Source organism: Colletotrichum godetiae (assembly GCF_030913485.1).
Source record: "Colletotrichum godetiae strain CBS 193.32 chromosome Unknown BDP55scaffold_74, whole genome shotgun sequence".
Classification (NCBI taxonomy): Eukaryota; Fungi; Ascomycota; class Sordariomycetes; order Glomerellales; family Glomerellaceae; genus Colletotrichum; species Colletotrichum godetiae.
In genome coordinates this window covers 24,107-52,064 of record NW_026851322.1, presented here as the reverse complement: position 1 = coordinate 52,064, position 27,958 = coordinate 24,107, and the positions used below count along the sequence as shown (strand labels likewise).

The 27,958-nt window shown below is 52.9% G+C and overlaps 8 protein-coding genes across 8 annotated transcripts; 4 read left to right on the top strand and 4 right to left on the bottom strand.

Moving 5' to 3' along the window:
• Nucleotides 1–380: 380 nt before the first annotated feature.
• BDP55DRAFT_565323 (PA domain-containing protein) lies at nucleotides 381–2,768 on the top strand (the record flags this gene model as incomplete). The annotated part of the gene is made up of 5 exons (XM_060570412.1): nucleotides 381–877; nucleotides 930–1,135; nucleotides 1,194–1,707; nucleotides 1,773–2,094; nucleotides 2,160–2,768. 5 exons carry the CDS (start codon nucleotides 381–383, stop codon nucleotides 2,766–2,768), a joined length of 2,148 nt encoding a protein of 715 aa, XP_060423137.1.
• A 206-nt stretch (nucleotides 2,769–2,974) lies between these two features.
• Nucleotides 2,975–5,650, bottom strand: BDP55DRAFT_682812 (ATPase). Its single transcript, XM_060576290.1, has one exon. The coding sequence runs from the start codon at nucleotides 5,339–5,341 to the stop codon at nucleotides 3,272–3,274; it is 2,070 nt and encodes a 689-aa protein (XP_060423136.1). The 5' UTR covers nucleotides 5,342–5,650; the 3' UTR covers nucleotides 2,975–3,271.
• A 483-nt stretch (nucleotides 5,651–6,133) lies between these two features.
• On the bottom strand, nucleotides 6,134–8,079 carry BDP55DRAFT_682810 (starch binding domain-containing protein). Its single transcript, XM_060576289.1, has 2 exons — nucleotides 7,613–8,079; nucleotides 6,134–7,554 (listed from the first exon to the last, which is right to left on the bottom strand). Exons 1-2 carry the CDS (start codon nucleotides 7,712–7,714, stop codon nucleotides 6,511–6,513), a joined length of 1,146 nt encoding a protein of 381 aa, XP_060423135.1. The 5' UTR covers nucleotides 7,715–8,079; the 3' UTR covers nucleotides 6,134–6,510.
• A 4,047-nt stretch (nucleotides 8,080–12,126) lies between these two features.
• Nucleotides 12,127–13,922, bottom strand: BDP55DRAFT_682803 (uncharacterized protein). The gene has a single exon (XM_060576288.1). It carries the CDS (start codon nucleotides 13,447–13,449, stop codon nucleotides 12,214–12,216), a length of 1,236 nt encoding a protein of 411 aa, XP_060423134.1. The 5' UTR covers nucleotides 13,450–13,922; the 3' UTR covers nucleotides 12,127–12,213.
• Nucleotides 13,923–14,320: 398 nt separating this feature from the next.
• Nucleotides 14,321–15,917, top strand: BDP55DRAFT_682802 (Alpha/Beta hydrolase protein). Its single transcript, XM_060576287.1, has one exon. It carries the CDS (start codon nucleotides 14,582–14,584, stop codon nucleotides 15,761–15,763), a length of 1,182 nt encoding a protein of 393 aa, XP_060423133.1. The 5' UTR covers nucleotides 14,321–14,581; the 3' UTR covers nucleotides 15,764–15,917.
• A 236-nt stretch (nucleotides 15,918–16,153) lies between these two features.
• Nucleotides 16,154–17,597, bottom strand: BDP55DRAFT_682801 (uncharacterized protein). Its single transcript, XM_060576286.1, has 2 exons — nucleotides 16,547–17,597; nucleotides 16,154–16,468 (listed from the first exon to the last, which is right to left on the bottom strand). The coding sequence occupies exon 1, from the start codon at nucleotides 17,128–17,130 to the stop codon at nucleotides 16,567–16,569; it is 564 nt and encodes a 187-aa protein (XP_060423132.1). The 5' UTR covers nucleotides 17,131–17,597; the 3' UTR covers nucleotides 16,154–16,468; nucleotides 16,547–16,566.
• Nucleotides 17,598–21,347: 3,750 nt separating this feature from the next.
• On the top strand, nucleotides 21,348–23,179 carry BDP55DRAFT_621961 (BNR/Asp-box repeat protein). The gene is made up of 2 exons (XM_060571356.1): nucleotides 21,348–22,356; nucleotides 22,419–23,179. The coding sequence occupies exons 1-2, from the start codon at nucleotides 21,836–21,838 to the stop codon at nucleotides 23,035–23,037; spliced, it is 1,140 nt and encodes a 379-aa protein (XP_060423131.1). The 5' UTR covers nucleotides 21,348–21,835; the 3' UTR covers nucleotides 23,038–23,179.
• A 993-nt stretch (nucleotides 23,180–24,172) lies between these two features.
• Nucleotides 24,173–27,951, top strand: BDP55DRAFT_594196 (family 35 glycosyl hydrolase; the record flags this gene model as incomplete). The annotated part of the gene is made up of 10 exons (XM_060570965.1): nucleotides 24,173–24,289; nucleotides 24,406–24,482; nucleotides 24,548–24,734; nucleotides 24,794–24,909; nucleotides 24,967–25,342; nucleotides 25,397–25,531; nucleotides 25,584–25,840; nucleotides 25,899–26,090; nucleotides 26,141–26,364; nucleotides 26,419–27,951. The coding sequence occupies 10 exons, from the start codon at nucleotides 24,173–24,175 to the stop codon at nucleotides 27,717–27,719; spliced, it is 2,982 nt and encodes a 993-aa protein (XP_060423130.1). The 3' UTR covers nucleotides 27,720–27,951.
• Between the last annotated feature and the right edge of the window lie 7 nt (nucleotides 27,952–27,958).

The following is a 27,958-nucleotide window of genomic DNA, read 5'->3' as shown; positions in this document are numbered from 1 at the left end:
CAAAGTGCCGGATTCTTAATGAAAGATATGACGACGTGCGTTCTTACTACCTTGCCTGCGGACAGTAGGCTCCCCTCAGCCTGCATATCGCCAATGCGAAAAGAACAGGACGAACAGCTCCAGAATGCCAAGCAATATTGTGGGAAAGTCTCGTTCAATGGCATCACCGGCTTTACCGATGGCTGGCGATTGCTGGGCATATTTTCTGCGACTGGATTGTGGGCGGGCTGCCTGCGGGCGAGAGCTATAACTGCGCCTTTCCGTCACCCTTCAAGGCCGAGTTTCGGCAAAGAAGCTTTTCGTTCTCAATATTTGGCCGTTGTCGGTATATTTCCATTGAGTTGAATCCTTGTCTATTGCTCACTAGGATCCTGCCCAGCATGCGTTGTCGTCAAGTCTCACTCGCTTTGACCTACGCGGCCCTCGCCTCGGCCTGTCAACGGGACTTCTTCGTCGAGAAGCGGCACACGCACCGCAAGCCCATCGCGAAGCGCGCCGATGACGTATGGCCTCCGGTTCTATCAGAGGAGGAGACGATCTTGGTCAACGCCTTTGACAATGTCACCGTCGACGAGTGGTCCGACTACTACGGCCACCAGGTCAAGCTTGCGGGATTAGGAAAAGAAGCTGCACAGTGGACAGCGGACCGATGGACGGAGAACGGCTTCAACGCGCAGCTGAAGGAGTACCACGTCTATCTGAGCTACCCCGTGCATGCTTCGCTGCAGATTACCTACTCCAATGGCACGACGAACGACGTCAGGCTGGATGAGGATGTGCTGGAAGAGGATGATGTGACGGGGAGGGAGGATAACCAACCGACTTTCCACGGTTACTCTGCCTCTGGAAACGTGACTGCGGAATATGTCTATATTGGGTAAGTCCTGTTAGCCTAACTTGGCAGCAACATGCGCTGATTGACAGGAAAGGCGCGGTTCTCAAGCAGACTTTGATCGTCTAGTTGAACTAGGGGTCGAGCTGGAGGGAAAGATTGCGCTGGCTAGATACGGCGGACTCTTCCGTGGCTTGAAGGTCAAGAACGCGCAGGATCACGGCATGATCGGCGCAGTCATTTTCACCGACCCTGGTGATGACGGAAACCAGACCGTTGCCAACGGCTACGAGGCCTATCCCCGTACGTCATATGCTTCATTAAGTACAGCAAGGCTATATGCTGACCGTATACCGTGCAGACGGCCCTGCCAGAAATCCCAGTGCCGTCCAGAAAGGCTCCGTCCTCTTCCTCTCTACTCACCCGGGCGACCCGACTACTCCGGGCTACCCATCTCACGAAGGCGTCGACCGCGCAGATATTTCGCCTGTCACGCCCAAGATCCCTTCCATTCCAATCTCCTACGCATCCGCTGAGCCTCTGCTGCAGGCCCTTGATGGCTTTGGTGTTTCCGCAGAGGACGTCAATCGGACTATCTGGGCGGGCGCGTTGAATGCTAATTACAGCTCCGGCCCGGCCCCGGGCGTTACCCTACACCTGGATAACTTGATGGAAGGCAAGATTACGCCCATTTGGAACGTCATTGGCCAAATCAACGGCACCAATGCCGATGAGACGATTGTCATTGGAAATCACCGAGACACCTGGATGATTGGAGGCAACGGCGACCCCAACTCAGGATCCGCGATCTTGGTCGAATTCACGAAAGCTGTCAATGCTCTCGTGTCCAAGGGCTGGAAGCCGAAGAGGAACATGTAAGTCGTTGATTCTTCATCACCATACGAGATGGGTGATTATACAATCTCTGACTCAACTCCAGCGTGATCGCGTCCTGGGATGCGGAAGAGTACGGCCTTGTCGGCAGCACTGAATGGGTCGAAGATAACGTCGACTGGCTTACCGAGACAGCCGTGGCGTATCTGAACATCGACGTTGCAGTATCGGGACCGAGACCCGCCCTCGCTACCACACCTGAACTGCAGACCGTAGGCACTGAGATCTTCAAGAAGATCATCTACCCCAACTTTGGCGGCTTCAACATCAGCCTCTACGACGCTTGGTTGGAGTCCTCTGAAGGCATCGTCGAATCTCTGGGCAGCGGCAGTGACTTCACGGGCTTCTTGCACCGCGGCATTAACTCCGTGAGTACTTTTGACAACTAGGCACTGGATAGCGATTCATGGGGACAACAGCTAACAGACTCAAGCTCGATGTCGGCTCCAACAACGGCGCGACCGATCCGATCTGGCACTACCACTCAAACTATGATACCTACCACTGGATGGCCAACTTTGGCGACCCAGGCTTCCTCGTCCACGCCGCCATCGGGCAGTATCTCACTCTCCTTGCCTACCACCTCGCCGACGACGAGGTGCTCCCCATCGACGTGCCAAACTACGCCACCGAGCTGCGCGCATACCTCTCCGACCTGGAAGAATACGCGGAATCCGAGGATGCCGAGATTGATCTCTCCGAGTTGTCCGACGCCATTGAGGTCTTTGCGACGCGGGCCGATGAGGTCAAGGCCCTGGAACAGCTTGCTATCACGACGGGCGACGCGGACCTCATCACAGTTGTGAACCACAAGTACCGTGACTTCCAGAGGGGATTCATCAGTCAGGGTGGTTTGCCTGATCGGGAGTTTTACAAGCATGTTATCACTGCCCCTGGCTTAGACACTGGATATGCTGCTGTTCTCTTCCCCGGTATCACTGAAGGCATTCAGTACGGCAAGGGTAACCTCACAGTCGCCGAGGAGTGGGTTTCAAAGACTGCTCGAGGTATCTTGCGGGCTGCAGATATCATCAAGACGTGATTCCTTCATAGTCACCTCGTGAAGTCCGCGCAACGAGCGACACCGGATCCCGGAGGAAGTGGGGCTTGTCCCGAGGTCGTCTCGGGGAGCCCCGCGCTGTCGGCTCCATCCCTCCCCTCCTTTGTCAAGCCGCTATGGTAATACACGGCGCTTGTCGATGAGAGAATGACGGTTGATCCAGATACATTCAGCAAGGTATAGTCCATTATATAATATTAATAAAGATAAGTTGAACCAGACATCAAACTTGACATGAGACTTGATACTTGTCTAGGTGACAAACCCACATCCGATAGTGTTAAGACTTATGTATGCGTCGACCGAGGCCTCCGTCTCATCATGTTCCATACCACAGTCCACATCACAACTATGAAGGCGCAGGAATAGTGGTCATAAGATGTCATTCATTGTATCACGAATCAACCTAAACTCCTAACCTGCCTTTCTCACCCAACGAAACCGTGCATTCATGCCAATAACACGCCCTGGCTAGGTAAGGTCCTTTACGAAGCCTGGCTTCCAGGGCGCCGCTTCTCAATGTTGAGAACAATGTCAATGAAACTACGCTGCAAAGGACTCTTTTTCCTAGCAGCCAGCAATTGCGCAGTCTTGAGAATGTTCTTGATCTGTCGACCATTGAGTTTCAACTCAGACAGCTCAGTGATGTCCTCGTCAGAAACCTCGCTCTTGAGCGTTGCTCCCTGCAAAAAGTTGCGCCAGATCTGGCGGCGCGACTCCGGAGTGAGGTCGGGGTACTCAAGCGAGACGTGGATGCGCGACTGGAACGCCAGGTCGATGTTGTCAACGCGGTTCGTCGTCATGAAGAGGATACCCTCGTAGTACTCCAACGTCCGGAGGAAGATGGAGACGACCTTGTTACGCTCGAGGTCATGCGTCGAGCGCGCCTCGAGGAAGACGTCGCACTCGTCCAGGAGCAAGATCGCGTTCCACCGCGCCACGAGTTCCAGGATACGTGACAGGCCGTGCTCGACCTCCCACGGCTGCGAGCCCAAGTCGCCCGAGCTGAGGGTGTGCAAGGGAACACGGAGGTTCTCAGCGACGGCTTCAGCCGTCAGGGTCTTGCCGACACCGGGAGGACCTGAAAGGAGGCAGATGATGCCCTTACCCTTACCGGAGATGACGTCGTCAAAAGTAGACCCGTCGAGCTGCGACTCGGAGAAGGCGAGGATCAGCTCTTTCTGCTCCTCGGGTAGGACGAGCTTGTCAAAGGCATTTGTGTTCCAGGTGATCTCAGTGACCTGCTCGACGAAGAAATCGAGCCACTTCTTCAGCTTGAGGGAGTAGCCCCGCGTCCGAGACCGCGCCAGCATCTGGTGGTATGGAGTCAGCTTGAGGTTGCCATCCTTGCCCAGGCCGTGTTGGCGCTTCCACACCGAAAGCGCCTCCATGTCCTTCGCGTTCCAGTCGTCGACATAGCGGTTGCGGTAGGGGCTGAATCGGTTGAATGAGTTGATGTCGACGACGATGCGGCCTTCGACCTGGATGGGCACCTCGTTGCCTTCGCTATCCCAGGTGATGGCGGTGCCCGAGTACTGCTTGTAGTTGTGCCCGGCCAGCTCCTCAAAGATCTTGCCGCGCTGGATGAGGGAGGTGCGCAGCTTTTCCCTTTGGGCGTGGAAGGCCCAGGGGTAGGCGTTGAGGCCGGTGATCTTCTTAGTGCCGAGGAACTCGGAGATGTTAATGCGCTCGCCGTAGCGACCGAACTCCTTGCCGCCATAGTCGACGCAGTCGGCACGTAGCTGGAGGAACTTGCCGCAGTTATTCTGCATGTACTCAGTCTCCTCGAGCTCAAACGCTGAAAGAGGGCCTTTATGAGCCGAGAGGACGAGGGCACCAGGCTGGAAGATCATCCACAGATGCTCAAATTTGATGACGCACTTTGCAACGTAATCCTCAAAGGCCTTGATGGTGTTGCCAATCTCGTATTGAAGGATGTCATGCAGGATAGTGAGATGCTCTTTTGTGTGTGCATCAAGGTCCTTCTTGCCCAGGTACTTGCGGAATTCCGTCCAGCGGTGCACGAAGGGGCGGAAGGGGGCGTCGAACTCGAGACGCTCCAACTCGCAGGCAACACCGGTGTAGCCGTCCAGGATTTCGCCCAAAGCCTTCTTCAGCCAGGGGCTCTGAATGACGATGGAGTCGGCCTCGAGCTTCTTCCGGCTATCGTTGCTCTTGATGTTGCGCACTACGACTGCATACTGCTCCGTCTCCTCATTCTCGGCGGCTTCTTGGACGTCTTCGGGGTACTTGTCTACCCATGTCCAGTTGCCATCGCTGTCTTTGGCGGACTTGTAGATGTTCTTGGTAGAGGCGATTGAGCCGAAGGGAGCGAGTGGCTTCTTAGGCTTCTCCTCTTCGTCTTCCTTCTTCTCTTCGCCGTTGGTTCCTGTCGACGTCTCGTCTTTCCCGGCGGTCTCGCCATTTGACTCTTTGCCGTTCGTGGTTGTTGTACCATTTGTCTCCTCTTGAGCTGGGGTCTTGGTCTCTGTGGCCGACTCGTCAACCATCTGCAGGCCCAGAGCGGCCGCTGCAGCCGCGGTTGTGCGTGCCATTGTGAAAACTCTGTTGTAATGAAATAAGGGAAAGGATAGATGCTGGTGAAATCGAATCTCAAACTCGAGTTGAAGATGGTAGCCCGCGCATATTTATCTCCATTTTAATAACCCCCAGAAACTTACGCGCGCAAAGTGTAAGAAGTCTCTCTTTTGCCATCTCGTTGAGTTTGCCAGCAAAGCGTCAGGCATCACGGCATCGTGCTCTAGTGGCTGCCTCAACAGGGGTTGAACAGTTGATGCCTCTGATGCGCATGGCATGTGGCGACTCACCCCTGTTCACGGCTCATAAGCTGCCGACTGCGAAACGCATACGTATCTGCATGGAAAAGAGAGCATGTTGCTGCCTACAATGAACGGTCCGTCGCAGAAGCGTTGATCGAATGGGGAGGCCAATAGACGCAGGAAATGTAAGCACTAGAGCGGGATGGGATCCCACATTGACAAGGCAGAAGAGCCGCCCTGTCACAAAGTTTGCTGTCAGGATTCAGGCCGCCAGAGCTGGCCGTCTTGCTCATTCGCCGATTTGTGGCAAACAAAGCGGCCTCGACAAACAGACTCTTCACAATGTTTCAATGTGCAAAACAATTGAAGTTTAACTCAGAAGTCGGAACGAGAGTGAGACGTTCTGGTCTACAGAGGCCTCACGAAGGATTCTGCAAGAAGCCCAGATAGCGCCAAAGTCGCGTCAACTGCTGCAGGCAGACGAGCACTGCCCACGGTCCCCCATCATTTCAAGCAATCCTATTCAAGCGAGACGGGAAGCGCCGGTAGCTTGCTCAACCCCTGGAAGGGCTGAGCATCATAGCGTTACAGCGCCAGATAAGCAGACGGAATAGCGGGGGAACGAGATTTAATAGGGCTAGGATTATTGGTTCAGACATGTGTAGCTCATCAATTGTTTCCTGTAAGCCTCCCTGTTGATTGGGCCATGCAACTTGGAAGCCCGCGATGAACTGACTGCGATATTCTTCGTGGTCTTCCAAAGATCATTAGGAAGATCGAGTTCAGTCTACTTCAGCTGTCACCGCATATATACAATTTTCCACTGCTAAGAAAAGGGAATAAAACATGAATACGAGCAACTGGAAGTATGTACAGTGAATCCAAAGCGCTGACTAAAGTACTGACTTGCTTCAGGTTCTTCAACCACAAACACCACTTTGATACTACTTCCAGCTGGTACTGACCGTCACCGCAGTGGAGCAGCTTTGGGGCACAGTGTAGGATCTGTTCGGGTCACTCTCCCACGTCGCAGTTCCATCCGACGCTACATTGATGAACTTGTACTCGAAGGTCGTTCCGGCCGGCAGCGAGACAGTGTAGGTCCACAGGTTGTTCGAGCTGGTGTACTGCGCCGCCGAAAGCGCCGGAGCTGACGCCGCGTTCCAGTTGCCCAGCGCAGCAATTGAGCCCGCGACCTTGATCGTCTGGCCTGGGACCGTCTTGACGATCTCGTTGAACGTGACGGCCACGTTACTGGCGATGGCGCAAGTGCCGCTCGTAGCCGTCGCTGCAGCGCTCGTCGTGCGTGTAGAGGACGGCGAGGTGCTGCCGCCTCCACCGATGGCGATGTCGGCGCACGTCAGGTACACCTGACCCGTTTGGAATGAATTCCAGCGCAGCGACAGCAGGGTGTGGTTCGAGACGTAGTCGGGGATCTTGATCTTCTTGGTGACGGTGTAGCCGCCGGCGATGGAGGTGTAGCACGACCCCAGCGCGTTATTGTCGACGCCCTGGCAACCGCGTCGGCTGCTTGCCTGGAACGCGTTGCAAGTGAACCAGTCGTTCCGCCAGCACGCCTGGCCGGAGGTGCAGTCAGGGCTGTAGTCGCAGCTTTGTCCAGAGACGTCGGTGCACTTGAGCGTGCCAGCCTGGAAGCAGTTCTCGGCGGCCTGCTTCTCGTCGTCGGTGGGGAGGTATCCGGGAGTGATGAACTTGTCGACAATGGACTGGTCCTGGCAGATGCGGTAGCTGAACATGCCGCCGTGATCGCCGTTGTTATCGACGCACCACTGGACGTCGACGGTCTGGCCGCGAGTGTAGGTAGCGACTACATTGCTACCCCAGCTGCTTCCGGGCTGGTTGTAATCGACGCTGACGCGAGCGTTGTAGCCGCAGGGTCCGCTACGGCCGACGGTGGCGGCCGTCAGATCCGGCCATGCGGAGACGGGCTCCCGGATGGTGCACTCGGGGCAGGAATCTATGCCGGCCTGCCGGTGATTCATTAGCTCACGGACAAGTCTTTGGTACTACTTCTTGGGTCCTTACCTCAGCACCGAGGCGAGTGCGGCTGGACGGAATCGTCAGATATCCATGTCCATACACAGAGGAGACAAGGGTGGCGACTGCCAGAGTTGTGGATGCCTTCATGTTATATAGGCTGCTGTCGTCTTGTGAAGGGTTTGACCGTTCAAGATACCAACCTGTGGCAAGTGTCCTCAGAAGTGATGCTCGTGTCACGTTCCTCACAACGACAGTCCAAGGAGGATCATCTTGGCTTTATATATCAAATCACAGACTGGATTTCCAACAGCGTAGCAGCTCATTGCATACTCACATGCCTGCATGATGCTACTAGATATTTCACGATCCAACCTGCCCTCGCTACTCCCACCGGCACGCATCACAACAAACAACGCCGAAGTACCCCCAACCGAGACGGCCCTACCCGCACACGTTTCCCCGGACCTAAACTCGACCTGGCAGTCCGGGGCATCTCCAAAATATCATGCAGGTGATGGCGGGGTAGCAAAGTTCTGTTAGTGCCGGCTGTCATCTCTCCAACTGGCAACCACCGCGGGGTGAATAGGCCCGTTATGTGGCCAGCCATCCGAACACTTCTGCAAATGTTCACCCACACACGTAGACTTTGCATGAGCCGACCCCGCGGTCCCTGATGTGGCACATGCTACCAAGACAGAGTTCCTGATCTTGGCATGGTCCATCACACCCTAAGTCCACGTTCAAGGCGGAGTTGTGCGGAGTCTTGAGGAGTTGAGGTGGCATTCCGCCCTGCAGATCAGATGACGGGTCACGACGACCTCAAATTTGCGTAGAAGGCCCGAAGATGACTTCCTTCTCAGATCATGGCACGCACCTTTATCAATGCTAAGCTCTACCACTGTCTAAAAACTGCCGAAAAACGCCCGGGTTCTGCATACAGCTCGCCGATACCCAGCAAGCCCACATTGAACTCATCTTGCTATTGGTGGTTTAAAAAGATACCTTACTACCAAGTTTGTGAAGAGTCTGGTTGGGCAGGTCTTCTGCATTCATTCACTTACTTGAACTCGTCATCTTATTTCCTAGTCATTCTGACCTCAAACCCTGGGTGACGTTGGCTGTTTCGAAAATGTAATGAAGTGTTTACTTCATGTTCTGTCGAAGCTATGTCCTCGGCAAATATTTGAGAACCATCCTGGTTCGGATTCACGACTAACGTGGCCTTTGTATAACACTGACAGCGTCCCTAATCACAAGAATAGTTTCTTTAGAATTCTGCGTAACCCTTTGCGGAACTGTCGACGTGGATTGGCCCTCCAAAGATATCACCGAGGTCCCCAATTTCCAATTTCTAATTTCACTTGGAATCCTAGGTCGAGTCACTGAGCTACCTGGGCCGCAACGAAGCATTGAGATTCGAATGCACTTCATCAACCTTGCCTCATTCTACCAAATTATCTCGAAGCAAGTCACTTAGCAGACTGGACTTTTCCATATGCTAAGCCAGTGCAATGTGACGTCTCTTTATTCGTGCTGCGTCCAGGCTTCGCTTCTTTACCTCTCATATGAGCGTCCAAAATACACTGCTTCTGCTTCTGCCTCTGATGCGAGGACAAAGGCAAGACCGCCATGTTGAGCTACACACCACATACACACACGGAATTTCCGATCTTGTAAAGGACCGAATCGACGGTGGTGACGACAGATGAGGTGCCCACCGTGTCAGAAGTTGGTGTTGTGGCGCACCAAAAGCCAACCTCTGTCGACGACTACGGTACAAGTAGACTCCATCTACTTACTTGACGTGGCTGACGTGTCTATTACCTCATTCAGAAAACAGTTTTATGGTGACGTCTATAAGTAAGGTATCTTGAACACTCAGGAATGGACTCTCTAACTTCCAGCCTCTCCGGCATCACCAGCACGCCGTGACGCCTCCGCTTGCTGCTGCCGTCCTTGCAGCATGCTCCCTTGATCTTTCCCTTCTAGTCCCATTCAAAGATCCCCATCGCTTTCCCTACTTCTAAACTTTCGTGGGGTTTATAGAACTTCGGCACTCGATGTTGCATGCATGATGCATTGATAGACTCTATAAGTATAGTCTGCCAAGTCTGTCAACAGAACAACTGCCGGTGCAGCGTGCTATCCGCACGACACAGCATCGTTTTTGTAGCAGAAACGACTTCTGGCCATGTACCAGGATGGTTCTTAAAACAACGTCGGATCAAGCTTACATCCATCCTTGAGGATACAGATTTCCATCTCTCACCTCATATGCCTTCATGTCAGCTGCTACTCTTTTCCCCACCGTCCTGAACACCCAAAGACCGACGCATGTGAATTGATGTCATCTCTGGCCTTTAGCTTCCATAGTCCATAATCAAATGGAGGAGATATCATTGCTAATGATGGCTCTCGTAAATCATAGATCGGTCGAATTTCATTCTTCGGAACACCATAAGACTCCCACAACCTTGGAATAGAAGGGCTCTGACGGGCATGAGCCATAGCATATCTCGTATTTTGACGCATTACGTCATCCGATGCATCAGGATGAGCTTTAAGTTGGATTTCTTGGCGACAAAAGCTTTCATAGTGAACGCCCTGGGCTTCGTAAACGAAACTAATCACGGGAAGGGCGAATCATCAATCTAGTTGACTTTCAGCAGAGACAGATGCTCGGTATCATTAGACAAATGGCTCTGCCGAGGAGCGATACCGAGACTTAAAAGCAGCTCAGACTACATTTCGGATAATTGGAACATTAGTATTCGGGATGAGATCACTGGCTGGCTGGTGTGCTGCCGCACTGCCTACAACTTGCCACGACTACCTTGCGTTGATGATGCTAATGGTAACGCTATCCTGGAATTCGGTACCGTATTTTGAGTTCGTCTAGTTTCCCTCGCCCGCTCTACCCACTCACAGCTTTTGGTGGAAAAACGGTTATGGGCTTTTCCGGGTCTATCCCGTACTTGCAACTTGTCACCCGGGCATTTTCACTCACATCATCCCAGATAGGGATCGCCATGGCCAACCAAGCATGGGTCTCTTTGGTGTCCATCGGATATCTGAATTCGAAGTTGGTATTCCGAAGTTAAGGCTCCAAGTGCAAATATATGGCGGTATCTCTTGCGGTGGTTGCTTGTCTGTTTTTCCTGCATGTGCCTTCGGCGGTACATCAGCATCCTCTTGAGAAGCCATGTCAACGAGCACTCTTCCAGTCCGACGATGGAGTTGCTGTTGCTCTGTCTGCATGCTATTTCCTTATTTATCTGAGCCTTCATGGCATTGAGAAACCTCGTGTTGCCCTTCATTATACCACATTTTGAAGTATTTCCTAACATGGCCCGGGTCTCAGTCATGACCAGTCGTTCGTTCCCATCGTCTTTAATGGCCCATATGTACATGCAGTTACCAGTGAAAACTGATTTGGGGAAGCTTCACCTGAGAATTACCCTCGAAATGCCTTCCACTTTGGGTCACTGAATTCGGTGTTCTAAAGGCTGTTGTTAATGGATCCACTTAGTTCGCTTCACATCTATCGACTTCGGGTTTCTTTTTGACGAGGGCCGCGAAACAAAATCTAAATAATTTCTACATATGGTCAACCCATTCTGCTATCGACTCACTTCAAGCGCCCCTGTCGGAATCCACATGTGCTTACTTACCTTAAGTAGCCGACTCTAGTTCACCACTAATCTATTGTCTTTAGCACCTCTGTATCTGAACCTCAAAAGCCGTTCGAAAAGTGCCCGACCGTTGGGCCGCCATACTTTCAACTAGCGGGATTTTGAGACAAGCCACTGAAATACGAGCTATGGCGATCTTTCGTAGCCTTCAAGCCACGTCTCTGTCACCAAATTACGGTATGTACTTACTCTCCTGTGTCTTATTGTGAGCGATGTCTCCTGGCGATTCGTGTCATTGCCGCCTTAGCCGGTATGTACTTATCCGCGCTCCTGATAATCTGTCGCGAGGACGAGGCGCCCGGAGCTGACTTCGAAATTCTCTTCAAATTGCAGTGTAAGGTGGTTAATTAACCTGGTCCAGCGCACGTACTTAAGACCGTCGATGATAATGGTGGAGCCGTCGCCGGTCCGGCAAATGTCGAGTGTTTCCTGGTTCTCGGGTCCTGATCGAAAAGGAAAAACACGAGGTTCGAGTCATTCTTTCCTGGTTAAATGGGCCGTTGGCCGCAGGTTATCAAGGACCCATCAGCGCGCGCGGCGCGCCCACATTACGACTGGGAGTCCAAACAAGCACGGACAAGGCGATCGACAATCTGCTCGCGAGAAAAAGCCTCAGGGATATATCAAAAGATTTGCGCAGGCTTTTTCTGCCAGCCTTTGGGGGCAGTTAGGGCAGTCAGGGCAGCCGTGGAGCCCACGTTGCCCATGCAAATTGTCTCCGGGGTTCGCTTACGAGACAACAAGGGTGCTTTTCGGGATGCTGCCAGATCCGGTCTGCGCTTACTCCGTACACTGATGGTCTATCCGGGATTTCGGGGACTTAGGATTTGGCCGTGATTGTAGAGATGTGATGAACGATGGATCCTGTTTGAACTTTGCACAGCAATAGTATTTTGATATTTTCTATATGGTTATGGATTACACTATGTTACTTCTTTCGTTTAAATCGTATCTTCATACCATGTTATTGACCCTATGTCGTCTGTCATGGCCCGTAGTATCTGGTATCGAGTGATTATCACTCGTCTCATCTGGCCCGTTGTGTTGAATGACGTCCATCTCAAGGCCGTCGTCTTTTCCAACGATGTTCTCAGCCGAGCTGGCATAGTTTTTCCGGGGTCCGGAGCTGATCGTCTCGACATTCGTTCCTCTGGTCCCCCTCGTCCCCCTGCTGTTCTGCTTGTCGGGATTCGACAGCCCGAGTGTAGATTTTGCTGCGTGCCATGATCCCATGATGGCCGCGTCGAGCACAGGTAGCGAGGCGGTGACGATGCCCATGGATATGTCGAGCACTGTCCACCTCAAGATGATGGTGTAGTCCCAGAAAATATCTGTTGATGTGAATGGCTGCAGCTGTTGTAAGAGGCCGCCAGTCACAGTGAGCCCGCCAGAGGCCCAGATGATGAAGAGCCTGATTTTCTTGCCCCTATCAATGCGAATGCTCCACAAGATGATGATTGGCGTCGCCAGGAGGAGGATACTCTGCACCACGTGGATGATGCTGAGAACCTTCGCACTGAGGAACTGGTTTCCGCACGTCGCTGGCTCTGCCAAAGCTCCTGCAAACTCTCTGTCCCATACAGCTCGTGGCGGATTGCACAGGAAGATGCTCCAAAACAAGGCGGCGATGACATATGCAACGAGCGTTCCGAGGAAGATGTCCGCAAGAATCCTCCAGGTCCTGTAGGCTGTGTCGACGAGCCGTCTGATGAAGAGAGTGATGGAAATTTTGATGATGCCGACAATAGGGTAGTAGAGCAGTCGGCAGACGGTGAGGTAATACGAGTAGAATTGGTAGTCGTCGTAGGTATTCTCCCAGGTGTGCGTGCCGCCTCCCGCGTCGACGACGACGAGGATCTGTAGGATCGGATATACCACCGCAAGAGTCGCCGCTGCGATGATGACCCAGTCGTCCCATCCGAACTTGGTTTGTGCCCCCCGTCCTCGAACCCAAAGTCTTCCTGCTGTCGGTACGATGATGGCGAGCAAGACGACAATCATTCCCGCGATGATGGCGCCTTGCTTGGACTCGTGAACGGCGTTTGCAGGCTCCTTTGCGGCGAAGAGGTAGCCCAGACTGGGATCGAGTGTCGTAACACCATATTGTCGGTAGATACCCCTGATGATGTTGTAGTCCCTCGTGTTGTTTGGCGGTTTTCCAATCTTCGCTGAGGTCGTTGCGTTCGACATGGCGAAGGGACGGGGGGTCTGGGTTGGAAGTCAGGGGCAGGTCGGACACGAGGGAATGGATCATCCGTAAGGGGGAGGCCGGGCCGCTTTATGATATGAACTCGATCATATGTTAGGTAGCAACATGGCGGAGAATCTGATGTATCATGGCGCGCAGTCTAGGTTGGTTTCACATCGTGGTTATCAAGATCAAGTTCCCTGATGAGCGATGGCCTAGCTCGCGTTATTAACCCCATAAGGTGTGGATCAAGTCCCGGGAACGTGGGATGGGCTCAAAGATCGAAGACTCGTAGACTTGCAGACTATTCATTGTCCCTAGCATAATTGCAAATGTTGCGCAACAGCAGTGAACAGCGGGCATCAGCATGGGGAAAGACGAGCCGCTGTTTTGGCCCGTGTTCCACCAAGGCCCGCGATGGCCATCCAGCTAATAGATTAAGCGCATGGTCAAGGTTGTCTTGAAAGAGTGCAGCTGAAGTGGAGGGTGAGGCGATCTCGAGTCATGGCCCCCCCCCTTCACCCTATGCCGTCGGCAGCCAACCTTGCGACGTGAACGCCGGAAGGCCTGCGGGTTCGCGGCACGGGTCCAATGGTGAACCTTGGGCGTCAAAGATCGGACAAGCCCAAAGCTGCAGTCAGAAACTCTGAAAAGAGGTTCCTCAGCATTCCGGGATTTCCCCCTTCTTTGGCACGTCATGCCTCTGCCTTGTGCAGATGGGCTGGCAAGGGGTGACTTGCGGGCTGCGGCTTGGCTGCGATGGGTTGGGAAACTCGTCCGACGAGGGGGGAACACTCTCTCTACGGTGTTGGACCCAGTCTTGCCCAGTTCCCCGAGATTGCGTTCAAAAGTTCGTTGCTCCAATATTTGCAAATTTGGAGAGTCCTGTTTGGCTTGATCCGAACCAACACAGAAACGAACCAAGCTCCGGTCGTTTAGCGTATATTAACAGTAGTTCTCGTTCGCAAGCCCTGCTTTAGATCCCGTTCTCGCCCTTTCTTTGTTCGTCTGATGATGCGCGTTTGACCTGTTTGTGTGTTCCAGCCAGATAAATCTGTGCGCATCTAGCGCGCTCCTCTGCCTCTTGTCTGGCGTGTGTCAAACTGCTTCAACGTCCCGCCAGCCACGAGAATCATGGTCCGATTTGCGGCCTTCTCCGCGCTCGCGCTGGCCGCATCAACGGTCACAGCCACCTCAAGTGCCGGCAGTAGCTGCATCGGCGTCAACGCCGTCAGCTCCACGTGCAGACCCTCAGAGACGTTGCACAGTCGAGAATTCTTCTACGTCGGGGGCCAAAGCGCACCAGACCCCACGGGCAACATCACCATCGGCCAGCTCTACGTCGAGAAGCTCACCCCCATCCTCACCCTTCGTTCGACTCCCTTAGTCTTCATCCACGGCGGCGGTATTCCGGGAACCACATGGCTCAACACCCCTGACAATCGTCCCGGGTGGGCGACCTACTTCCTGAAGCAAGGCTACCAGGTCTACCTTGTCGATGCCAACAGCATCGGCCGATCCACAGCCAATAATGCAGCCAACTTCACCATGGCCGTGGGCATGTCGGCCGAATTTGTCGAGATGGGCTTCACCGGCGTCAAGAATTACAACACCTACCCTCAATCCCAGCTTCACACCCAATGGCCCGGTACGGGCATGCGCGGCGATCCCTACTTTGACCAGTTCCAACAAAGCTTCATCCCATACACAACCAGCCAAGTCTCCCAGGAGCTGGCCATGCGCGCCGCTGGATGTGAGCTTCTCTCCCTCATCGGCGCTCAGTCCTACCTGGTCTCTCACTCGCTGGGCTCTAAGTTCGCCGTCGGCATCTCCAATGACTGTCCTCAACATCTCGCTGGGAGCATCAATGTCGAGCCCTCTACGATCCCCTTCCGCGCCTACGGTTATGGTCTGACCAGCAGCGCGGCTAATCCCTGGGGTCTGACCAACACCCCCGTCGACTACGAGCCGGCGGTTTCCAGCGCCGCGGAACTCAACGCCACGGTCGAGTCTGTAGGTGAGGCGTCGTTGGCTCATCGTAACTGCTACCTTCAAAAGGAACCTGTCCGAAAACTTCCAAAGATCGCCAGTGTGCCCTACCTGGCCTTGACGGGAGAGGCCAGTGTCCACATTACCTACGATCACTGTATCATCGACTATCTGAAGCAGGTGGGAGGCCAACCGGAGTGGATCAAGCTTAGTGAAATTGGGATCAAGGGCAATGGCCACTTCATGCACCTCGAAAAGAACAACCTCGACATCGCTCCCTTGGTCCACAAATGGATCAAGAAGCAGCAGCAATGGTGGTGGTGGTAGGGTTTGCGTATTGCTGTTCAGCAGCGGGACTGGATGAGTTGTAATACCTATGTAAATAGTAAAAGCATACCTGTACACGTACGCAGTAATCCTAATCTGATGCCCCTAAAGCCTCTTGACTGCCCAGGGGACTTTGAAGTTTGAAGTTACCACCATCACCACATCGGACTCTAGCCCGGCCCGTCTCTGCCTGCCGAACCAAGAGTGACCGCGCATATAACCGCAGAGTCAGATCATCTTCATTATTTATACTACCGCGCTGCATAATGTGGATGTTTCAATATAAAGCTGTGCACTCTACTAAGACGGCCCGCGGCATCCTTACTATTTTTAGGTTCAGGACAAGGAAGTTTAACCACAGGAGTCTTTCCCCGGGGATAATGAAGTGCCCGCTCTGGGACAATTTGATCCAAGCTCCTCGGCAGTCTCAAGACAATAGCCCAACAGCGGTTTCATCGACAGCAACCATTTGCTGGCCTTGCGGCGTTGGGTGTTTTGGCCCCCAGGGAATATTCCGATTATTCTTATATCGAACTCCGGTTTTACAATAGCTGTAAGAAGCACTTGCCTCGAATCGTCCGTATTAATCATCACCGTATAAGTTGCTGATTTGATCTTGGCGGTACACGTGCACAATCGGGAGACGCATGTGCCACTACACGGGATAAGGGTTGAGGATTAAGAACGTTTGGACACAATTGATAGGTAAGAATTATATTACCCGCGCGATTTACTCACGGGTAGTAATCTTGCGGGACGTCGATAACACCGCTTATCCAGTAGACCAGTCCTCGGGCTTGTTCTCATCCGCCACTCTTCAAGTGAGAGATCGGCAGCCTGTATCCGCCCTTCAACATAGGGATAGGGACGGACGCAGTTTCCACGTGCCACAACCTTGGAAAAGGCCAATAGTCAAGTAAGCTAGTCACGGGCGCATAGTTGTAGTCAACGTACAGGTTGCCCAACAACTCGGCACCCGCGACCGTACCGTTGACCGGCTGCGTTGTTTTCGTATAGTTCAAAGGTCTGCTCTGATCGAATCCATACCACGTCGGCTTGAAGTCTGTGTCTGCGCTGACGACATCCAACCGCTCGATCCGCACGGGCTGCATGCCATCGTAGTACAGGGTCAGCTCGGCTGGATCAATCTTGATATAGTCCTGGATCCCGAAGCCGTCGGCCGTGACTAGCTGCGGAGCTCCGAACACGGGATACTCGGTTACGGGTCCGAGGGCGTTAGGCGGCACGGGACCAGTGACCAAATTAGGAGCGGCGGTGAAGTTATACCCGGCGCCTTGGTACGGAATAGACAGCTTTTCGTTCCCATCGGAGGAGATGGAGATGAAGCCTGAGTAAAAGGGAATCATGAAAGCGCGGAGATTCTGTGGCAGTAGGATTTCCACAGAAATGGTCTTGCTGTCGCCCGGGCCCAGCGTTACTGACGAACCTTCTGGAAAGTTGATGGTCGCTGTAAAAGGAAAAGAGGCTAGCGGTTGATAGATGTTGCTGAAGAACCCCACTTGGCCCGGTACGTCCGGATTAGGGTACCGAGCGATGCCGGGAGCTGGGGTGTGACCCAGAGTGTATTGTATGGCCTTGTCTGATGGGTTTCCGATACTGATGGAGTAATTGGATCTGGCGACGACCGACCAAGCCACATACCTGGACTGCTAAAGTTCTCCATCTGGCCGGCTCCTGCTTACCGAGCAAGCTGGAGGACAGCAGTTCGAAGAGTCACAGAGTATCCGCTTTGCAGAAACCCAAACTGGATCTTTTTGTTTGTTGTCGAGCCAAAGTTACGCGCAGTATTCGGCAAGGTAGCACTAAACACCTCCAAAAAGGGATTGTCAAGAACGTCCTTGTCCGGGTACGTGAGAATATTGTTGAAGCCTGCCGTAGCTGCAACATCTTGAATCAATGAGAGACCCCAGAGTCCACGTCGAACAACAATCACATAAGCCTCCTTGGAACCCGTAATTCTGCTCTCGGTGGCATCGTAATCCGCCGCCCGGCATCCGAAGTTGCCTTGAACACCCCCATCGCCGACATGCACAGCCCTGAGCGTACGGTTCAGGGGTAAAGACTGCCGTAGCGAATTACTTCGCCATTAGAATCGACCAACTCGAACGTCTGGAAAAGAGTATTCTCGACAGAGCCGGCTGCAATGGCAGCAAGGCTGTTTGCTGGGCCGTTGACTGCAAAGGGGAGATTGGCTCCGTCATTGCCCGCGGCAGCCACCACGGCAATACCGCTGTCCGTCACCTTCTGGATCAGGATATGGTAAGGGTCACTTGGCGAGTTGCCAACGGAGGAGAAGCCACCGATGGCCGTGCTGATATTTTAGGCTCCGTCGCTGGCAGCGCGCATCATGGCAGCAACCAGGACGTCGCTGCCGACGCCGCCGGAACAGCCGAAGACGTGGCACATGCCTAGAGTTGCTTCGGGTGCGACACCAACCATTCCTTGAAAGTATCGTTGGATGACGATTCCATAGTGATGATTCCTCAAGTAATCAGTGAGCATATTTCAAGCATTGGGAGTTATTTGGCGACTTACCTGAGACGTGACTGCCATGTCCACCTCCGACACAACCAGCCAGAAGATCCGTATCTTCGACTGGAGTGCCGTATCCGTCGTAGTCATCGCCCACGAGGTCATATTCAAACGAAATCTTGCACCCAGGTCCGAAACAACCGCCGAGAGCAAGATGATAGTAGTCGACACCGGAGTCTAAGACGGCAATCTTGACCCCTTTTCCTTTGATGCTGGCAGCATGCACACGACCAACTCCAGTCATGGTATGAGGGGTGTTTTAATCCAAGTCTTCTCGGGAATATGCTGTCTCTTTGTCAGCTTCCGCGAGGAACGCGATGAGGAATGTTTCGAGTGACTTTCATGATCGATAGCAGCCAGAGGTCGCGGGATGAACTGCACGGGAGAAACATTGACAACTTCAGGTAGAGCCTTAATTGCAGCGAGAGACTGATTGTTGTGAACGTTCATCGACATTCCATAGAAGAGGTGCTTATTGGTGTATTCGTATCTAACATCGTAAGAGGTCAAGGACGAGAGCTCATGCTTGAAAGTCACGTGGGCGTGTGTTCGACCGATTGGCGGCCGAGACTGGCTGGATCTCGGAGCTCGACCACAAAGGCGTTCGGAATGAGCTCCGGTTTGGGTCTGATGTTTCCATCAAAGGTGATGGCCTGGCTCAAGCAAAGCGCCAAGCTGGCAAAAACGAAGGGACGGTGCATCCTAGTGGGATTCACGCCGATTTGGATATAACGAGTGATAGTCAGCGAATTTGATTATCAAATGAAGCAATAGAGGCCTGGAACTGGTGAGAGGCTTATATGTGGTTGTTGTTTGAGTTGAAGTCGGTTTTCGCTATGACCGCAGAATCAGCGGCGTGGTGAGAGAACATACGAATGCAGGTCAACGTCGCATTGCATCTTGAAGTTGTTCGTGATGTAATCAGATCCTGGCACACTCTCGTGTTCAGGCACAGGCTCTTCACTTGCGGAACGCTTCATTGAGGTTATACTTAACGCAGTAGGCAGCTGAGTCCGCCATCCTTTCACCAGACATCTACGCTTTAGTGTAATTTCAGTTCATTGCAATGTTACAGTGCGATACCGTAATCTTCAACAACCAGATGAAGGGAGGTTAAGTCTCGTATACGCGGAAGACCCTAGAATCGCGCGAACAGACCTGCCTGATATGGCGATTTGTTATCGCGTAATATATGCAGTTGGCTGACATTGTAATCAAATAGTGACAAGTATCGCACGCCAAGATGAGAGTCTCTATGCACTCACTCTGAAGTACCTTACTCACACAAGAAATCACTGAGATTCTACGCAGGACAATGGACCAATGCACCATCTCTGAAATATTCTGTATTTCTTATTACGGCGGTTTTCCTCGTTCGCTGGCCTAACAACAATGTTGATGCCCAACAAAGTCTCGGACAGAGTTTTCCACGTTACAAGCCGGTACTAGATTATAGTGTTTATGTGAAAGATGCGGTAGCCAGCTAGCTTTGGGATAGTGGTATGATACACGACATGCAACGGAACGCGCTCACTGACAGTCGAGTTAGTGGAAGTAAAAAGAGCAACTCCTCCTTGGAATGCTAGAGAACACAAGTAGCAAGTCTGACGCACGTATCAAGCATCAGGGGATTTGCAGACTACTTTACGTCTTCACACAACATTTCGATGTGTGAAAGTTGGAACTAGAGCAAATGTCGATCCAGTACTAATGTTCTTCCGTAGTGACTGGAGCTTCAAGATACTTGAACATCTGGCCAAGACTTAGGTAACTGCGTTCAGGAACGATTCACTGTCCTCGAGGCTCATTGTGAAAGTGATCACCATGATGATAGTGTGTATCGGATCACATGGTATCGAAGGTCGATAGACCAAGCCATTGATGGATGTGATTTTAACAGGACATTGGAGTTAAAGTTGGGATCTTTTCATTGAAACGTGAATCATATTCAATTGTTTAATATCAACGATCATGAGACGAAATAGGCTGTTTTGATTTACCTACTTTATAATAGCTTCCCAATGGCCTAAGTCCTCTAAATCTATCGGAGGTCTTCGAAACTTCTGGACCTCCTTTGAGTTTTTAGTATCCTTGACCTCTCCGACTTTTTGCAGACAGCAACGTTTCCTAGTGTTTGGTACATGAATATGGCTCAATTGACTAATTCTGTCGCCGCAGCGAGTAATTGCTTTACGATTGTTACACTTCCTTGACGGTTCAATGGCAAGTCTACCCGTATTTACACGCCGCTAAAGGATAAACCAGTCGATAAGTCGGCTTGACGAAGTACTGATCTTTATTCTCTTCCGCAAACGCTCTCAGCACCCGTACGCCTTGGGAAATCTGAAGCTTCCGTATATTCTTTATGATATCTCGAGAAAATATAGCTCAACGCAGCTTCTCAAGGAGTCTCGGAAAGGAACAATATGAGATTGGCATGGCTAAGTAACTTATGTTATGCGGATATGGAGAGAAAACAACCTCATCTTGAGAGAAACATAGCTCATAGGACACTGAGGTCCACTAACAGGTAAGTTACGGATACCTGATCCCTCCCATTGTAAACTCAGCCATTGAGCTAACTCCCAGCTTGTGTTGTTGACATAATCGCAACTCTAGAGTCATGTGGCATTGAGGGGCGGTGAGATGACTGAGTAGGAAAACGACGGAAGCAACGCACTCCAAGCAAGCTGTTTCCGAAAGATTTTCGAGCTCAGGCAGCTTGGCAATCCACAACTTCCCCTCCTCTCCCCCTTGTTAACAACGGCTCACAACCCAGATGAAGGCACAGGCAGACGAGTGTAGCTAAACCAAGAGTAATCATCGCAACCGAGGGATTGGCTGGAATGATTGGTGCGCATCTCCCACACGCAACTTCGGTACTTGACTCCATTCCCCCGCACGAACCCCACAGCTTAGGTTCTTGGGGTTCATCCGAAACGAGCAAGTTTGTACGGCGGAGCTCGAGATAACATTGGCCCGGCTCCCGCAACCCCAATCTAATTTTCTTTCCATCTCGGCACAACCATGTCATGAAGTCCCGCGACTCTAATCATCATCATCGATCGTCCGTTGTTTGTTTGGAGCGCATACAGTTGCTGCGCAGCGGTGCACCTAGTCAGTGGTCGATTCATGCTTCACGCCTTGGAAGCTCCTCTTTGACAGCTCTGGAGTAGGCCCTGCCTGCCAACGACAATGTTTCTCCAGGCTTCTCCAGTCTGGGGGAGCTGAGCCAGGGTTAAAACGGTTATGGAGAGTCGCCACATGGCCGAGGTAACCGAGAGGAAGCTCATGGCTCGGGCAAGGTCGCATTGTGCAGCTTGCCACGGCCACCAGCCCCAGCTCAGTTGCTCCTCTGGAACCAACCCCATGGGTCAACCAACGAGGAACGCGATGTCCAATGCTACCTTATAAAAGGTGCGTTGCTTCTCGGTCCGGAGAAAGTTGCCTTCCTGTTCTCGCACATCGTTCTCCAGACGCGTCGCATCCTGCAGAGATCGTCGAGTCGCAGCAGTCATTATGATGCTCAGATCCGCCTTCATCGCCGCCGTAGGCGCGCTCACTTGCGGATTCGCCTCTGCTCTTGAGACGTTCGAGCGCAACCTCATCTTTCAGCCGCCTGACAACTACACGGATCCCCGCGTGCTGTACCCTCGAACGGTTCAGCTCGACGACGGCCGTCTGCTGGGAACTTGGGAGAACTACTCACCGGAGCCCCCTCTGGTTTGGTTCCCCATTTACGAGTCTCTCGACGGTGGTCTCACTTGGGAGGAAGTCGGCCAGGTCCACGACCAGGTCAACAACTGGGGCTTGCGTTACCAGCCCTTCCTGTACGAGCTCCGCGAGGACTTTGCAGGCTTTCCTGCTGGAACCGTCCTTCTGGCCGGTAACAGCATTCCCACCGACCTCAGCGAGACTCAGATCGACCTGTATGCGTCTCAGGACAAGGGCCGCACTTGGGAATTCCTCTCCCACGTCGCTCGTGGCGGTCGGGCCATTCCCAACAACGAGGAGACACCCGTCTGGGAGCCTTTCATTCTGTAAGTCGAGAGCAAACCGAACCGCAACGCATACAGTCTGAAATTACTAACATTGATTGTAGTATCTTCGAGGACGACCTGATTCTCTACTACGCCGATCAGCGCTCGGCCGAGCACGGCCAGGAGATCTCCCACCAGACCACAAAGGACCTCAAGGACTGGTCCGCCGTCGTGACCGATGTCTCCTACCCCACATACACCGACCGCCCCGGCATGCCTTTCGTCACCCAGCTCGCCAATGGCGACTACATGTACACCTTTGAATGGGGCGGCGCTCCCATTATCCCGACCTACGCGTTCCCAATCTATTACCGCATCGCGAAGGACCCCCGCAAGTTCGCCGACGCCCCCGACATGTACATCAACAGCACCAATGGCGGTGTCTTCCCCATCAACAGCCCCAACGTCGTCTGGTCTCCCGTCGGTGGCTGCAACGGAACCATTGTGGTGTCAAGCAACAGCGCCCCTCTCTTCATCAACCGCCGCGGCGGCGACCCGAGCGCGTGGGTTGCGTACGACTCTCCTGAGGCTGGCGCATATACTCGCAACCTGCGGATCATGGAGGAGGACCCTGATTACCTCCTCATCATGGGTGCCGGCGTCCTGCCCCCCAGCACCACGAACAAGGTTACTGTCAGCATGCTCAAGCTTACCGAGCTCTTGGGTCTCAAGCAGGCATGATGAATGACAAGGATTCCATCTACATAACAAGAGTTCGGGTTGCTTATTTGGAGGACGTGCCTTACACCCAGCACACGACAAGTACATGAACGCAACTAACGTCATAACGAGATATTGCTAAATGATTGATATTCGCTTACCACCAAGTATGGTGCTCGTGTCGATATTTCCGCTCGGATATGTGTTTCCTCTTGGCTCTCTGCTTCCCCGTGACGTGATTTGCACAGCGGATATTATCTCTTGGCAGACCTCTGCTCCAATTGTCTGTCTGCAGGTGACTGAAATTCGCTTGTGCTTTCAGAAGCTACTTATACTAATAGTCTCTCAAACCTACGAAAAGTTGCTCCAAAGCAGTCCAAAGAAGGCCGGAAAATCCAGAGACATGGGCAGAAGACTGCGGCGGGCTCACTAGGGTGGTGAGCGCAGCAGCCGAAACACCAGCAATCTTGGCCAATTTCTCCGCCGCCATCTAGCCTCAAAGACCAGGCTTTGTATGGACGGAAGTTTCGATGTGTTCCTGAGTTGCCCCGGGCTTGCGGGCCGTTGGAGGTGGCGCAACTCCCCGCATGGAAAACCCTACCACGTCTTAGCCCGTCTTGGGAGACAAGGGACGAACAGGTGGTTAGCCGACAAACGCGGGGCTTAGGAGCGGGGAAGAACTAACAACTCGAGGTTCGGATAGACATGCGGTGAAAGGTCCAATGTCTGTCGCTCTTGGTGCACAACTTCCTTCGCTGTGTGTGGTGTGTTTAACGGCCAAACATGGCGTAAGAAACATGTATGCACGTCATGTCCTTTCCCATCCCATCTTCGTGGACCGATGACCACACCTTCGCATGGTTGGGGTAAGAGAGGGGGAAATTGAGATTGCGATGAAGCTGCTGCGTTGCCAGATGCGCTCAGCCATTCAGATCCCACCAATGCCGATGATCCCGCCGCTACGTGGAGTTCAAGGTTGGGGATGGTGACATTTCCGGTCCGTCGCTTGTCGAGGCCGGATGTACGAAGCCGTTGTCTTCCGTCAAATAGCACCAGATTCCTCGCTTCGTGAACTCGTCCCTGCATTGTTCCAGTCGACGTTGCATAGCTTCAGTACAAGCACGGTTTCAAGTGTGCTGCTGGTGCATCGATTAGAATGTTGCTGTCACGTCTCAAAGCCCTTTCCCTATTGGCCTTGGCCTGGCTCGACGGAGTCAATGCCAGAGCCATTGGGACGGATTTGAAGCTCCTCAATGGGAGACAGCAAGATATTGTGAGTTTTCTAATGTCAATCTGGCTTTGGGAGTGACAATAACTCGAATTCGATCTTCCTCAAGTTGGCGGCCTTTGAAGATGTCCCGGAAACATTGGCTGACATGGCTCTCCTAGGTGACATGGGACGACAAAAGCTTGTTCATAAATGGCGAGAGATTGATGATCTTCAGTGCCGAGTTCCATGCCTTCAGGTGAGCGAGCAGTGGCTATGGATTAAACCAAGGCGGAACACACGCAGACTGACCATGGACGATAGAATGCCGGTTCCGTCCCTATGGCTCGATATTCTCCAGAAAATTAAGGCAGCTGGCTACAACTCCGTCTCCTTCTACGTCAATTGGGGACTCTTGGAGGCGAAACCGGGTGAAGTTCGCGCCGAGGGCATCTTCGCACTCGAGCCACTCTTCGAGGCAGCTGAGAAGGCTGGGCTCTACCTCTTTGCTGTAGGTTACGTACCCGCCGTATTCATTGCCAGATGCGCCTCGACTAACACGCACTGAAGCGACCGGGACCCTACATTAACGCCGAAGTTACCGGAGGAGGTTTCCCTGGTTGGCTCCAGAGAGTCCAAGGAGCTCTCAGGACTGGCGACGAAGCCTACCTGAAGGCGACTGACAAGTAAGACAACACCTATAAGCGCCCATGGTGTAACAACTTGTCAACTAACATGCAAAGTTACACCGCCACCCTTGGGAGCATCATTGCCAAAGCGCAAATCACAAATGGAGGACCCGTCGTCCTCTTCCAAATGGAGAACGAGTACAACGCTGCCGTCGACCCGTACCCCTTCCCTGACTACGACTACTGGAAGTATGTCGACAATCAGTTCCGCAGTCACGGCGTTGTCGTGCCGTACGTCAACAATGAGGCCTGGCAGCTTGGTGCCATCACTGCGCTCACGCCCGCCAAGGTTGATATCTACGGACACGATGGGTATCCGCTGGGCTTCGACTGCTGGAACCCCACGGTTTGGCCTGAAAATGGCCTGCCAACTGATTGGCTTGCAACGAACAATGCTATCGCACCAACGACCCCGTATACTATCGTGGAGGTCAGTGACATCATAGTGGTCAGGTCCAAATTGAGCCTCTCTAACAGATCATAGTTTCAAGGCGGTGGCTTCCAGCCCTGGGGAGGCGCCGGATTCGAGTATTGCGCGGCCCTCCTTAACCACGAATTCGAGCGCGTCCTGTACAAGAACAACTACGCCGTCGGAGTCACAATCTTCAACATCTACATGGTAAGCAGCTCAGTATGTGCTCTAAGCTTTACTTTCTAATGATTCCGGGCAGACTTGGGGTGGCACGAACTGGGGTAATCTCGGACACTCCGATGGCTACACCTCGTATGACTACGGTGCGCAGATCACCGAGGAACGTCTAGTCAACCGTGAGAAGTACAGCGAGACGAAGCTTCAGTCCAATTTCCTTCACGTCTCTCCTGCCTACCTCGTGGCCGATCGATTCAACGCCTCGCTTGAATGGACTAACAACGACGCGATCACCGTCACTCCGGCAACCACTAACACCACCAAGTTCTACATCGCCAGGTACGTGGTTGCACCGCCTTCAGCTATGATCTAGTTCCCCTTGCTCATCACACAATAGGCACACAAAGTACGATTCTCTTGAGACAACAGCCTACAAGCTTAAGGTGAAGACTGTCAAGTACGGTGAACTAGAAGTTCCCCAGCTCAGCGATAGCCTGTACTTGACCAGACGCGATTCAAAGATCCATGTTAGCGACTATCCTGTCGGCGACAAGAATCTGATATACTCCACAGCTGAGATCTTCACCTGGTAGGAAACTCAAGTAGAGCAGCTTTGACACTTTTCTAACATCTCTGCAGGAAGAAGTATGCCGACAAGACCGTGCTAGTCGTCTACGGAGGTGCCGATGAGCACCACGAGCTGGCCATTGAGGGCGAGCAAGCCGATGTCACCGATGAAAACGTAATTGAGGGCTCAGATGTCACTATTGAGCAGTATGACGGCTACACTGTCCTGGGTTGGGCTGTCTCGGACGAGCGCAAGGTCGTCCGCGTCCACGAGAATCTCTATGTTTACCTTCTTAGTAAGTTGTCGGCAAACATCTTTGCGTCTTCTAATCTAACCGAAACCTTGTTAGCTCGAAACGAGGCTTACAACTTCTGGGTGCCTCCCGCTGTCGGCGACTTCGGCACCTCTGATGTTATCGTCAAAGCTGGATACCTCGTCCGCAATGTTGCCGTCAATGGGGACTCCATCAGCTTCTCTGGTGACGTCAACAGCACAACCACCATTGAGATTATCGGCGGCGCTCCCTCTTCTCTCAAGACTCTGAACTTCAACGGTAAATCTCTGGACTTCAAGCAAAACGATCACGGAGCTGTGACTGCCAAGGTTGACTTCTCCACTCCCGAGATCAGGCTTCCGTGCATCAGCCAGCTCAGCTGGAAGTATGTCGACAGCCTACCAGAGATCAAATCAGACTACTCTGACGAGTTGTGGACGGCCGCGGATCTTGAGAAGACGTACAATACCGCGAACCCCCTGAAGACACCCACCAGTTTGTACGGAGGAGACTACGGGTACCACACCGGCTCGCTTCTCTACCGCGGTCACTTCACTGCAACCGGTGAAGAGTCGACTTTCAACATCACCACCCAGGGAGGCAATGCCTACGGTGCTTCAGTGTGGCTGAACGACGGGTTCATCGGTTCCTGGTTCGGAAACGCTGTGTCGCCCGCCTATAACAGCACGTTCACCCTGCCCAAGTTGACCAAAGACAGAGACTACATCTTTACGGTCGTGATTGATCACATGGGCCTGAACGGTAACTGGGTCGTTGGCGAAGAACAGCAGAAGAACCCCCGCGGCATTCTCAACTACAACCTTGTTGGTCACGAGCAATCCGATATTAAGTGGAAGATTACCGGCAACTTGGGCGGCGAGGATTACGCCGACGGAGAACGCGGCCCTCTCAACGAGGGTGGTCTTTTCATCGAGCGGCAGGGCTACCACTGGCCCCAACCTCCGTCGGCGTCTTGGGAAGACAGCAAGGGTCCCTCCGTGGGAATCGAAAAGGCCGGAATTGCCTACTACTCTGCAACCTTCGACCTCGACCTCCCCTCCGGCTTCGATATTCCGCTGTCTCTGACGTTCGCCAACACCACCACTACTGCCTACCGCGCTCAAATCTTTGTAAACGGTTACCAATTTGGCAAGTTCGTGCACCATGTCGGCCCCCAGGCTCGCTTCCCTATTCCCGAGGGTATTCTTAACTACCAGGGATCTAATCACCTGGGCATCACGCTCTGGGCCATGGAGAAGGGCGGCGCCAAGGTTGAGGGGCTCAAGTGGGACGTTGGCATGGTCAGCGCAACTGGTTTCGGGAAGGTGGCGCCTGCACCGCAGCCGAAGTGGACGGAAAGAAAAGGGACTTACTGAATAGTTGCAAAGCATCAAGCGGGCTTCATCTTGCGTGATATTTTGTGCTGACGGCAAGCCCTTGATACGTACTTTCCCCTTCAACCAGGGCTTAGCTATCCATACCTTAACTTATCCAGAATCAGGACCCCAAAGTTTTGATTAGTTCAGTCAGCTGGGCCCGGATCGTGACTTTGTTCAAGGCTTGATCAGAACGAGTCGCTCATTCCTGCCGGGTGTGTCTTGCCATCGTGAAAGTG